Source organism: Calypte anna, chromosome 5A (genome assembly GCF_003957555.1).
Source record: "Calypte anna isolate BGI_N300 chromosome 5A, bCalAnn1_v1.p, whole genome shotgun sequence".
Lineage (NCBI taxonomy): Eukaryota > Metazoa > Chordata > Aves > Apodiformes > Trochilidae > Calypte > Calypte anna.
The window spans coordinates 41,778,646-41,791,670 of NC_044251.1; the positions used below are offsets into that span (position 1 = coordinate 41,778,646).

The following is a 13,025-nucleotide window of genomic DNA, read 5'->3' on the forward strand; positions in this document are numbered from 1 at the left end:
TAAAAGCTCAGTCCCACATGGATTTCCAACAGATTATTTGTGCCAGTAACCTCAACTCACCTGAGGAGTGAATAAGGTTGAGTCTGGAATATCAACAAATCACTGCAGTGACCCTGAGCAACAGAAAAAAAGAACTGTTAAAATGACACAAACTGCTTGTCTCAGAAATGCTGTGTTTTCTTGATTAATGTAAAATTTACTGCCACATGCATGATGTGAAACTGTAAATACTTATATAATTATTTAGAAAGAATCTGTATAACAAACTCCTTTTTATGAGCCCAATAAGGAAGAACCTCTCTTCAGTTCTTTTCAAGAACAGTCAAGGTCACATCTCCTAATCATTATGAATGAACCCAGTAGTATCAGTAATTGCATTATTTTATTTCAGTTTTAATTATTATAGTACTAAAGTTTCATTATTCATTTTACTGACTGTGTCCATGAAGTGCAAGTCATCTTTGCTTCCACCAAACACCATCACTTCTCCTTCTTTCCCCAGGCAGGCTGTATGCCACAGTCTAGAAATAAGAGAATAAATGGATTTAAGTGATGGAGTAACAGCAAGCAGTTACCAGCAGAACAAATCCCAAACTAAATATTAAGGGTTTCAGAGAAGCTGTAAGTTTACTTGCATATTAACCTCTTCATCTCACAGACTCTCCTCCATTCTTCATATCCAAGTTTCTCTTCAAATTACTCATTATAAGGGTACAACTTACTTTTAGCTAAAATGTAAGGTCATTTCTCCAATCCTGTGGTTCCACTACTTGAGCACAGAGCTCTCTTACTGGCCTCACCCAGGAGAATTTTACTATTTTAAATAATGTCTTTTACAAGTTGCTGAAACAATACAGCCTTTTATTTACCCAGGTGTGTCTCAAGGCAGCAGACCTTCCATTCTCTGGGAAGGATGGAGGAAAAGCCATTGGGAGTTTCTCTTTTCTGTCTGGCTATTTATTTGCACAGAGTATGTGGGGCCTTAGTACCTCCTATTTTTTGCTCAAATATTACTGAAATGGGTCAATTGATTCATCATGTCCATGGGCAGGAGAGGCAGCCAAGCATGTGCAGAGTACCTAACCCTTACTTCTTAGGAAAGCAAGACAAATACATTATTCTAAAAGTCTTCAGAGGTTAAAAAATACTTTTAAATTATGATATTATTAATTTAACAATATAAGAGGAGAGAGCAATATGACTATCTCATGAGAACCTTGCTGAATTATTACATTTTGTACAGCCCAATGTAATTTTTTGTTATTATTTGACTTTTTGGCACTGTTACCTATACTTTGTCTTATTTATCAGTACTTCAGGAGAAAGTGGAAAAAAATTTAGTAAACACAGTAACTATACAAATCAAGCTTTTGGAAAAAACAACCTTTTAGGAAAGGTTAGGAAAAAATAACCTTTTTTTTTTTTTCCCCCACCTTTTTAAATTTCCCACTATTTCTCTAATTCATAACTACAAATCTCATGGCTTCAATATTGTGGGGTTAGAGAGTCAGAATACTGACTCTTATCCCCAAGCACTAGGATGAGAGCTTCAGGAGGCAAGTTACCCTCTTTCAGTTTTACACTTCCCCCCCCAAGATCCCTGGGGATCAGTTTCTGTGTGTCCATTACTTACATCACACCCACAAGGTGTTAGGTAATAAAAAAAACAACTTAAAAAAAGCCAAAATTTTGCTTTAACAATGATTCTGCTACTTCAGCAGCTACACCTTGCTGGATTTACTGTAATTTTGCTACTGGTGTATGGCCACTGAAGTAAAAACCCCAAGGTGATCATCACCACAGAGCCCTTGAGGTCTGCTTCACCAAAACAACACCCACCACTAGAACTCTCATGCAAAAGGCAACGTTCTCACTTTCTCACTCCATTCACATCAGGAATTATTCCCCCTTCTCCTTAGGCTGAACTCTTTCCCACCTTTTCTCTTCCTCATACCTGTGGATAGATCTGTCTCTGCCTTATCTGCATTAGGATAATTCTGGCCTGGACTTCATCACCGAGGAACACTGGGAAGCCTTTCCTGCCTTCACTGGGATGACATCCTAGCTTGCAACCTGATGCTTTTATCTACAGACTGACAGAGTTTATGTCCTCTCACAGCTGCTCTAACTTATCACCTAAACATTCTGATAAAGCATGTTATTTAAACGACACAGATGCTGACTTGATGTAACCTTTTTACACAGCTCTTCTAACTAAAACAAGAGAATTGCATTGTCATGGAAACACTGGGAAACTCCAAGTTAAACATACAATTTGCTCTCTGTTTTAACCTGGCATGCAAACTGTTAGCTCAAGGACATCTGATGGACAGAGAAAGGAGAAGTGTTTTCTACCAATACAGAATCACAGATCTGTAACCTAGAAAACAAATTTTTTTTTAGAAATTACTAAAAATAGAGAAGGAAATTGTTCTTGATGGAATTTAAGGAATCACAGAATTCAGTGACTCAGTCATAGAATCAAGTCTGCAGAAGCAGCAGGAAAATATAGGAATGCATGTATATATAATAATATACATTGTTATAAGTTATTTTACAAAACATTCTACATATCTTATAAAATAATATAAATACATAAAAAAAATAAACCTATACATGTATGTCAGGGCATTTTCAATCCTGCTGCAAAGTTGTATGAGTGCTATAACTGACTTAAACCTTTTTCAGCTGCAGAGATCCTGCAATAATCCTGTGTAAGAATGGGGATACAATTATGGTAAAGGAAATCACATGCAAACTAGCTCAATAAATAGACAGGCTTTTGACAGAGCTCCTTTTATCCATGTTTCCAGGACTTCCTGGAAAAGGTTATTCAAGTATCTTTTTTTTTTTTTTCCTTTTTTTTTTAGTAATTATTTTTTAAAGAGGGCAAGGTTATTTACTTCAATAAAGAATTAGGTCAATGAAAAGCAACTGTCCTCAGCCTACAAACTGCATACCAAAATCTTCAGAGGGTGGGGAACCAAAGGACACCTCTGGGTTTGAGGGTGCTCAGAGTTTTTGTCAGCATGTGACCCAAAATGTCTCCTGAGAGTGTGTGCAGCAGGGTCCTCAGCAAATCTAGCAGTGTCAGCCTCAGGAACCCTCCTGCTGCAGCAAGAAGGTGGCTTCCCCAACAACCTCTCTGCCAGGATGGGATCTACCCACTAAAAAAAAGCCACTTGGGAGTTCAAGAGTTCCTGGTTCCTAACATCCCATCCCCACCACCTGAGGCACCAACATTATTCCAGCTTCACTGCAGAACAAAGGCTCAGCTGCAGCTCCCTGGGCTGCTGCCAGCTCAATGTTTGCCCCTTCCTGATCCTTTTTCATGATGCACCATTAAAAACAACCCCAATGAGGTGAGGCAGGCCTGTTATGAGACCAGCCATGTCAAGAAGTGAAGAGGAAGGCAGACAGGATCCTGGACTGCTACTGAAGGGCTTTGTCCCTTGATGGAACAGGTCACTGATGGCAAAAAGGGCAGGAAATACTCTGTGAAGCTAAGGGCTAAGTTTAATGGGGCTTGAAAGAGTATGAAAGCAGAAATTTGGTTAGCAATATACTGGATTAACAATAACAATATTGTTTAATAGTAATGATATACTGAAAAGACACCCTGGAATAGGAAAAACCAGGAGAATTTATTGAAGGAAGGATATTTCAGGAATAGAAAACAGAATTTAAGGCACTAATGCAAATGCCAGACATTTCAGATATGCTGAAAGACCTAAAATTGTGCTGGTTGACTGTATAAAAACTAAATCCATTAAAAACTGAGCATTTGCTATGTAAGCAAGTCAGTTCAATAGTATTTACATGATAAATAGAGAGAATGCTTCAAACACTGTTTTGTTTTTTTTTTAAACAAAGTCTGTGCTCTGACACAGCAGGCACCTGTTTGCAATGGCATATTCTAAATAATCTCCAGGTTCAGAAGATGAAACTTCCTTTCTTTAGTCAGAAAAAAAATAAATCTTTCTTTTTAATCTTAAATTAGAGAGGGTAGGGGAACAGAGTCTGGAAGAGACAGTATTGCTGCCAGGAGGAACAATACATGGTCTAGAAGTAGGACCTTTTTGGTTGGCAACTAAGTCCTCAAAATAACAAAACTGCACAGTCACTTATGGTGCTGTTTAGTAATCAATTCAGTGTTATCATAATTAGCTGCTTCTTGTCATAATTAGCTGTACAGACTGGAGAGTTGGGCTGATTCCAATGGGATGAGGTTTAACACGGCCAAGTGCCGGGTCCTGCACTTTGGCCACAACAACCCCATGGGGAGCTCCAGGCTGGGCACAGAGTGGCAGAAAGGGACCTGGGAGTCTGGATTGCCAGGAAGCTGAACAGGAGCCAGCAGTGTGCCCAGGTGGCCAAGAAGGCCAATGGCATCCTGGGCTGGCTCAGGAACAGCGTGGCCAGCAGGTCCAGGGAAGGGATTCTGCCCCTGTGCTCAGCTCTGGTGAGGCCACAGCTTGAGTCCTGTGTCCAGTTCTGGGCCCCTCAGCTCAGGAAGGAGATTGAGGTGCTGGAGCAGGTCCAGAGAAGAGCAAGGAGGCTGTGAAGGGATCCAGCACAAGTCCTGTGAGGAAGGGCTGAGGGAGCTGGGGGTGTTGAGGCTGGAGAAGAGGAGGCTCAGGGGAGACCTCATCACTCTCTGCAACTCCCTGAAAGGAGGTTGGAGCCAGGGGGGGGTTGGGCTCTTTTCCCAGGCAACTCTCAGCAAGACAAGAGGGCAGGGTCTCAAGTTGTGCCAGGGGAGGTTTAGGTTGGAGATGAGAAAGAATTTCTTTCTGGAGAGGGTGATCAGGCATTGGAATGGGCTGCCCAGGGAAGTAGTGGATTCTCCGTGTCTGGAGATCTTTCCAAAGAGCCTGGATGTGGCACTGAGTGCCATGGGCTGGGAACTGCAGTGGGAGTGGATCAAGGGTTGGACTTGAGGATCTCTGAGGTCCCTTCCAACCCAGCCAGTTCTATGATTCTATGATTCTGCTCAGGGAAGAAAAAGCAACCAATCAACCCAAGGTATTTTATAACTCCTGAATCCTGACAGGTTCATCAAAACTTTCATGGCCCTCTCCCCCATGTTTCTAATAATGTATAAACATGAATCAACTTTTATTATTATCATAGGTTACCAATTCCTCAAAAGTTAAGTTCTATAAAATTTCTCATAAGAAAGTAATTTGGATATTGGACACCAGGTTAGCTGGGCACCTAAATCCTTCACCACAAAAAATATTTTTATGCCAAGTAAGCATCAACTATAACAAGCCATAAAGTGATAATGCTCTGAGGTATGAAGTAAAGCAAACTATTCAACCATACTGCATTAATTTTCTAAAATATTCTTATAATGTAGTATGAAAATACTGTTCAATAATATAAAATTTTTCAAAATGCCTAAATGTCAGCAAACATTATCTCTTTTTCTATACCTAGGCCTACTCTTAGGCAAATGGGTCAGTTGTTTCCATCCATTTGTTGTAATGCTGTGAATCCAGCCATCACCTACAAACAAGAAGACACATCAGTATTTTTTCTTAGGACAAAATACCACCATTCCTCTGTATTTATACAAAGAGCTCTGTGTTTTAAGACATAATCACTACATTAACTTACATCTTTTCTATTTTTTGTAATTTAACTTAACCATTCATTCACAAAAAGCTCACTGAATAGAAATCTGCAATTAAAATATGCTTTACTTTTTTTCTTTAAGATAGATTGAGAAAACAGGTCAATGTCCCTCTGAAAAATCACCCCCTCCCAGTGGGATGTATCTGTGGCACTTAAAGCTGTTTTCACTAATTTCTGGGTTTTTTTTTTTTCAGGAAAAGCAGCTCTCTGTTCTAGAAAAGGAACTCTAAGACTGTACCACTTCCTATTTAACGTTTTGTAGCTGTGATTTGTTACTCATTCACAAAGCTGTCTTATTTGACATTATTATTTGCATCTTCTTACTGCAGTTGCTATTGATATCAGAAGTTACTCCTTGTTCCTATCAAAATGAATAAAACTGCCTTTAATCTTTTAGATGACAGACAGTTTGATGAAAGATTTATTATTATATGTTCTCACTCTACTATGCAATATGCCTCTACATTTCTATAAATACAGTAAGATAAACAGAGAGATACTCAAGTGCCATGAAAACTCTGCCAGATGATTTAGGTGTGAGTAGTTTGAGAAGCACAACAAATGTGCATGCTATACAAGATTAGTACTGAAGTTTACAATGGGAAAAGAATATTTAAATTACTTACTTAAAGGAACATTATCAGAACTTAGTCCACCAAAAAGAAAAAGTCTGTCATCTCCTATTGGAGTCAGTGTGTGCCAGGAACGATCTTTGGGCTTCTCTCCACTGATATTAATTCTTGGTGAAAAAAAAACCAACAACAAAAAATAATAAGTTTTCAAAGAATGGTGAAAATTAACCTTCCAGAAAGCATCATAGTTAATTTAGTTTGTCCTAAAAGAAGCTTGGCTATTTTCCCACTTTAAAAAAAAGCACTTAAAACAATCTGAATTAATTCTCAAGAGCAGTGTTCAAATATAAAAGAAATAATTTCTTGTAGGATCTGCTCTCTGAACAAGCAGCTATGTAAATATCAAATGTAAGGACAAAAGCACTGATGGTCACTTAGTTTGTTTGTTTTCTTAAGATCACTAAAGTCACTCCTTAAGGTACAGCTGAAAGCACTTAGGACAACAAAGAGAGGACTGTATGTTCAAACAAACTGTATGGGCTGTGTAAATAAACAGACTCATTTATTTGAGATAAAATTTAATTAATTCTAAAGGGCTACAGACTCACCACTCCTAGAAAAATTATCTTAAATTACACAAGGATTGTAGCTTTATCTTCTATCTAAAAGCTCCCACAACTCGCCAACTGCTGTAGCTTTTAAGACAGAAAAGTGGATCACCCAAACTGAGAGAAACTCTAGTAAAAAGTGGAATTCCCAAATACCAAACAGATGTAGTTTTACTACTCTAAAAAATATGGACAGATACAGTCCTTCCAGGTTATTATCTGTGGTTTGCAATTCAGCTGCAGAATTAGGTATGCTTGAGCTGAGGATCTGAACAGTCAAGAACCTGAACGTAAGGGTTGCCCTATAGTGGGTGGCCTGAATTCACCTCATCTTGGTTTAGGGAGTCAGGGGTACAGCTGCCTCAGGAGGATTCAGCAGAGCAGAGTAAGGGCCTTCAGAGGACATCAGTCCACCCTACTCTCTTGGTACTAAAACAGGGGCAACTTCTGCTGTAAAGCCCCTGAAGTCACACACAAAGAATCCAGACCACTGCACACTCCCTATGTCCTCATTTTGGAAAAATGATGGAAAAAGCAGGTACAAACACCTGGAAACTCCCAGATGGAGACTATCCAGAGCAGGTAAGAAAGGAATGTTCAATCTAGGTAAACCTTATCTCAAAGAACCACTTTTTTTTTTCTCCTGCTACAAGTGAGGTGAGTGTAGCACCCACAGCTGTGTGCACACTGCTTCATCTCCAACAGGAACAGCAGAGACCCTCATCTCCAGCTCCTTTGTAATCAATGAAGAGAAACAGGTCCTTGAAAAGACATTTATTTTGGATGTCTACCTTAGCAGCAGTTGCCTCATGCCTGAGAAGTTGCCTGTTTCTCTTAACTGAGCACAGAGGAAGCTCAGGGTGAGAAATAGGGCACCAGCAAGAGGAATTTCACTACTGGTGACTGCTAAGGAGTTCTCCATCTGGAAGCCAAGGCTGTAAAATCCCAGATAATTAAAAACTAATTGCAAAACTGCCCTACTAACTTCAGCACTGAAGTCAAAGCCAAGTCACAACGTTGGGAGTAGCTGCTTTGCACAACTCTTGTATAAGCTGTTTCCAAAACTGGGAGACTCTGCTGAGATCCACCAGGCTCTGGGGTTTAGAAAAATGCAAACCAGGTACTGATGGGTGAGAACACTTCAATCTTTCACACTACTGATAAAAACCTGCTACAGTAACAGAAGTAACTTAATATTGAACATTTTTTAGTAACAGGGGAAGCAAGGTAATTTCTGGGTAGCAGCAAGAACAAAATTTGCAATCTCAGGCTGGAAGATATTCCTGGATAAGAAGGTTTAGATCAGCAGTCAGAGGGGATTAAAGGCACCCATCATAGGAGCACGTAAAGCCCTGGAGCAGAATCAGCACTGACACATACTCAGCAAGGGTGGTTTTGATAGTTTTTAATGAAATTACTATCAGGTTACCTTGAGAACAGTAACAGAATAGCAGTTATCACCCATCAGATACTGGTTATCACCCATCACTTACTGGTTATCTTCTAGTTTGTCAGCTAACAATACAGCCACTGATTCTACACACACAGTAGGCAGCATTAAAACTCCACATGCAAAACAAATCTTAGGCAATATATTAATACTTGATTTAGCTTAAAACTGAAATATTGAGGTCATGCTTTTCCTTCATTTTTTTTTTAAATCATTAAGATGCTTATCTTTGGTAGGAGGGGGGAGATCTTTACCCAGTCTGTACCCTAATGAGCCAAATATAGGCAGTAAAAACAGTATTCAAAAAGACATCAAAACTAAAATTGCATATGGATCAATGTACCCATCCTGAAAACAAGGATGTTAAATCACTACATGCTGTGCTTAAAATAGCCTCATCAGGGCTTTGGTGCAGAACAGAAAAAGCTTAGTAACCACTATCAAATTAAATTAAATTGAAATCACAATATAACAGCTGTTAAGGCAGTCCCCAAACTCCCATTCCCCTCTTGGAAAAGCTACAAAATTAGCATTGGAACTATTTAACAATATGTTTCAATCTGCTGCATTCAACTTTAAATGTTATAGAGAGAAACCTACCTTCCAGACCAAGTCCAAGTGTCTAAATTCAGGCAGTGCAAATCATTCATCCTAGTTTGCTAAAACAAAGAAATAAGAGCCCAGTTTTGTTATATTCAGCAAATGATGAGCAAAATATTTCAATGAGGCCTTCCCAGGACAGAATATTCCACATAGCAATATTTTGAAGAAAACTGAACCCATGTGCTTTAAGACAATTCTCTTATTACGTGGCAGATGAAAAGCATTTCTGCTCAACAAACCCATGCAACTCAGAAAACTGTCAGGAATAATTTATAGAAATGCACAGCAGTATGGGGCCAATTTTAGCTTTTCAGAGTACTTTAATAGTGTGATATTCAGTTCCTGCAAATGTATTCAGCTTTCATCCATAGAACCCATGGTAGGTAATTGCAGAAGGTATAAATGCTTTACATATATTTTCCTTTTTTTTTTTTTTTTTTTAATGCCTCCTCCTGCCTTGCCACTTATTTCTTGATATCTTCTAGTAGGTTCTGTACACGAGATCCCACAAAAAGTTTATCACACCTGTGTTTTTCTCTTTTCTGGAAGGCAAGCCCTTTCACAAAGTTACTAGCAGCAACAGCAAGGTTTTATGACCCTTGAGGATTTGCCATAAAAGTCATAATATGTAACAAAAAGAACAATGGGAAATCAATATACTTGCATATCTGCCTGTCCTTTGAGATGAAGAAAGGAATTGCCTTAGAAACATAGTGGGGTGGGGAGAATATAAGAAAGAATTTCTTTCCTTTGGATTGCAGCAATCTTTCCCATGGCTTGCAATTCACTTGGCTGCTTTTTCTGGTCCCCTAAGGTACTACAAAACAGTATCTGAGAAGTAGGGAAATATATCTTGCCTTACCTTCCAATTTCTTTTCTCCTAGGGTAGTCCATAGATCTATTAGAATAAGCCTTTCTCCAGCTTGCAGATCCTTTGAGGCAGAAACTAGACTTGTCATTTAAGTCAGAACAGGAGTAGTTTTACCCTCGAGAACTCAGCCAGTTAGTGAGTTTGAGAGACTTCCAAAGCTGTCCACCAGAGCTATGGGAAGCCTCTCAGGGTACTGCAGGAAACAGCAAGGTTTTCAGGAGAGCTACGACCTCCTCTGATCAAGTACATGCTAGCCCTTTTCTGTCCTAGGGGAGAGAACTAGTACAATATAACTAGTTAACTAGCATTTTGGAACACCTTCAGAGAGGCCAGCAGGCTAAGGAAAAGCAGAACATGAGGGCTTTTGTGCATTGCCTGAGAAATTTGATCCCTGCAAGAGGGTGACTGTAACAACAAAAGGTGGTCCAACTGAGAGCCAATGGGACAGATCTGTCTTCCATGACAAGTCTGTTCAGTTTCCTGCTCCTTCAGGTGGCTTGGAAGGAGACAAGGAACAAATTACACAAGCAGAAAGCAAACTGTCATTACTGAGTATCTTCTGCTGTAGCTGCAGACAGCTTTAGAGACACTGAAAATATTTAAATCATCTCAGAATAACACAGGTCAATACAGAGTACATCTATTAAAGAAAGGGAAGGAAGAAAGTTGTTATGTTGGAAACAGAGGTTTCAAGAAGATCCTGTTCAAGACCTCCTCGCTGACTTTCCTTTCCTAGGCATTAGGCAGAAGATGGAGTGGTTTGCAGTTTCTTGGTCCCTGGGAAATCAATGTATTATAATCTTTAAGTTCTCATGATTCAACAGATTGACAGATGCATCATTACATCAACCTCATTCTGAATTCAAAACACGGCAGCAGTCGGACATTTATGACTCAGATTGAGTCCTTTAACACAGCTTTAACAACTGAATATTCCTTTCTACCCAACCCTTCTTTGGGCAACTGTCAAGCACACAGTCAGGTTACAGTACTCTCACTTGCTACATGCAAAGTTTTCCTGCAGTTTCTCATGTACTTCCAAATGCTGCCTACTATATTTAAACATTTAGCTGATAATCCCAAGATGATTGTTAATTGGCTTAAAAGCCTCAAGCCTCCTAAGAGGGTTTGCATTTCCTTTTGACTCCTTAGACATTCTACTTATCTATGGCATGTTCATTTATTTGCAGCCCAGTAAACATTAACCAGGATCTGCTTTGTCTCAGGATTAGCTTTCCAGCAGGATGGAAGGCATTAAGGGTAACTTACTTACAGCTCACTGCACTTACACTAAACTCTGTGCAGCTCTCTGCTCTGAGATTTACAATGAAACAGCTACTACAGCCCAAATCTTTGTTAAGAGAAGGATCAATGTATCTTCTGATCTTCAGCCACAGAAAGGGTAACAGGAAATATAAGCATGCATATATTAAGGCACCTGATGTGTGAAGAGCTGCTGGAAAGGCTTTGTTTTATTACTTCATCATTCTTTACATGAAAACTTTCCACTTAAATCAAACACGAGACTTGCATCAACTTTTGGACTAACTCTCCTTCCTTCTTTCCCACTTTCTCCCATTTCTGTGTTTTTCAGGGGCTTGCTTACCTGAAGGAACAGAGTCCACATAATACTTCTGAGCCTGTTTTCAAATGACTGCTGGTACAATTGATTTTGATCATCATCACCATCTTCTTTTACCAGTTCTAGCTCCAAGTTTGGAAAAAGGTGCCCTTTCCTCCCAGAAAGATGAATAGGAGAAGCCTCATGACACTTCCTGGCCCTTTCTGGTTCCTTGTAGAGCCTTTTCCCTGGGAAGATTTGTATTATGGTGAACTAGAAGGAGAAGGAGGAGCAGAGCAACCCCGTATTTGCTCCTTAATTTATGGAGAAAAGCAAGACTTCATCCTTTGGGGAGGTGTTACTCCTGTTGTCATGAAATGTAGTGGTTTTCTGATGTCTTTAGCTTTCCTTTCCTGTTTCATGAATTACATTAATTCCTCAAGCCCTGCTGAATGTTCCTTAACCTTTCTAAGTTTCCTTTTATTTATTTCTAGGACAGAAAGTGAATCAACCATAACCTAGAGGTGAAAATTACACTTGCTGCTCTGCCACCAAGTGAAATACAGCTTTCCAAATTTCACTCTTCACTGACATTGTTCCCAAGTGGTTTCACTGAAATTTAGCCAATGGTTATTAAGGAAGCTGATGCTACCTGAGGAAGAGAAAAACCTTTTCAGATCAGAGCCTTCTTTTATTTCTGAATCCTGTAGTCAAACAGGCAGTTAAACAGAAGCCAGAGGGCACGTCCTCTTAGGGCATATGTAATCATGCAACAGAACAGTGAGGAAGTGATAAGCAAGCTCCAGTTTACCAATAATTCAACTTGCAGGGGCTGCATCAGAATCCTAGCTTGAGTTAGTTCAGTTGCAAGAGGCACAGTGCAGCCACCCTAACTAGCAAGGACACTCAGTGCTGTTCAGTTTCTGGGCTGAAGACCTCCACACCCCACAGAGATTGTCCTTGCTCACAAACAGCCAGAGGGAGCAAAGGCTTTGAAGGCTGAGGAAGAGTTCAGAAATAAAATGGTAGGCCAGAAGGTCCTGAGCTGCATGTTTTAAGTTTTCACATCTAGGTTTCTTTCCCTCTCAGGTCTGCAGGCTGCTAAATGAGGAGCAGGATTGGGTTCAGCTGTGGTTAGCAGGAGTTCATTTGTACAGCAGATGTGCAAGTCCATAGCAGAGGCACTGGGCTCACCTGGCCTGGCTAACCCTCACACACAGGATTCAAGACTGAATTATTTTTCAGTCTCTTCTAAATACCCTTTCATTTCCTTACTTGCCTGCAAATCAAGTTTGTCCAAACCTACAGCTCTGGAAGCTACTACCTGCAGTTCTCCCTCAGGCTTTAGAACAACTGCAGAGATTGTGAGCCTGGGGGTAACACCTAATGCAGAATGGCAAGAATAAAACAAGGATCAGTTGTGGTTACTTTCTTTTCTGATTGCTTGTGTTCTTGGGTAAAAACTTTTCCTGCAGCTGTGGGAGGCAATTCAAACTGGAAAACTGGCTGGGCATTGGGTTTCTGGTTTCTGTCTGAGCAAGCAGGAGTAAGCCATTTTGTAACAGAACTGTAGACTTTCCCTGAGAAGAACACTGCATTTAAGGGCAGCTTTTCCAGCATGGAAAACAAGGGGTAGTAGGGAACAAAGTACAATTTTAACACTGTTTTATTTGCACCCACTTGAGAATATAGGGTTATGGCAGCTTTCCAGGGTGAAGCT

General features: G+C 39.9%; 1 protein-coding gene across 1 annotated transcript in view; it reads right to left on the bottom strand.

Annotated features, from left to right (window-relative positions):
- The window catches only part of KLHDC1 (kelch domain containing 1), a 29,118-nt gene that overhangs the window by 1,057 nt on the left and 15,036 nt on the right, over positions 1 to 13,025 (bottom strand). Inside the window, 5 exon segments of the mRNA XM_030452291.1 lie at positions 61 to 113; positions 437 to 521; positions 5,439 to 5,511; positions 6,267 to 6,379; positions 8,871 to 8,929. Coding sequence (XP_030308151.1) covers positions 61 to 113; positions 437 to 521; positions 5,439 to 5,511; positions 6,267 to 6,379; positions 8,871 to 8,929 — 383 coding nt within the window.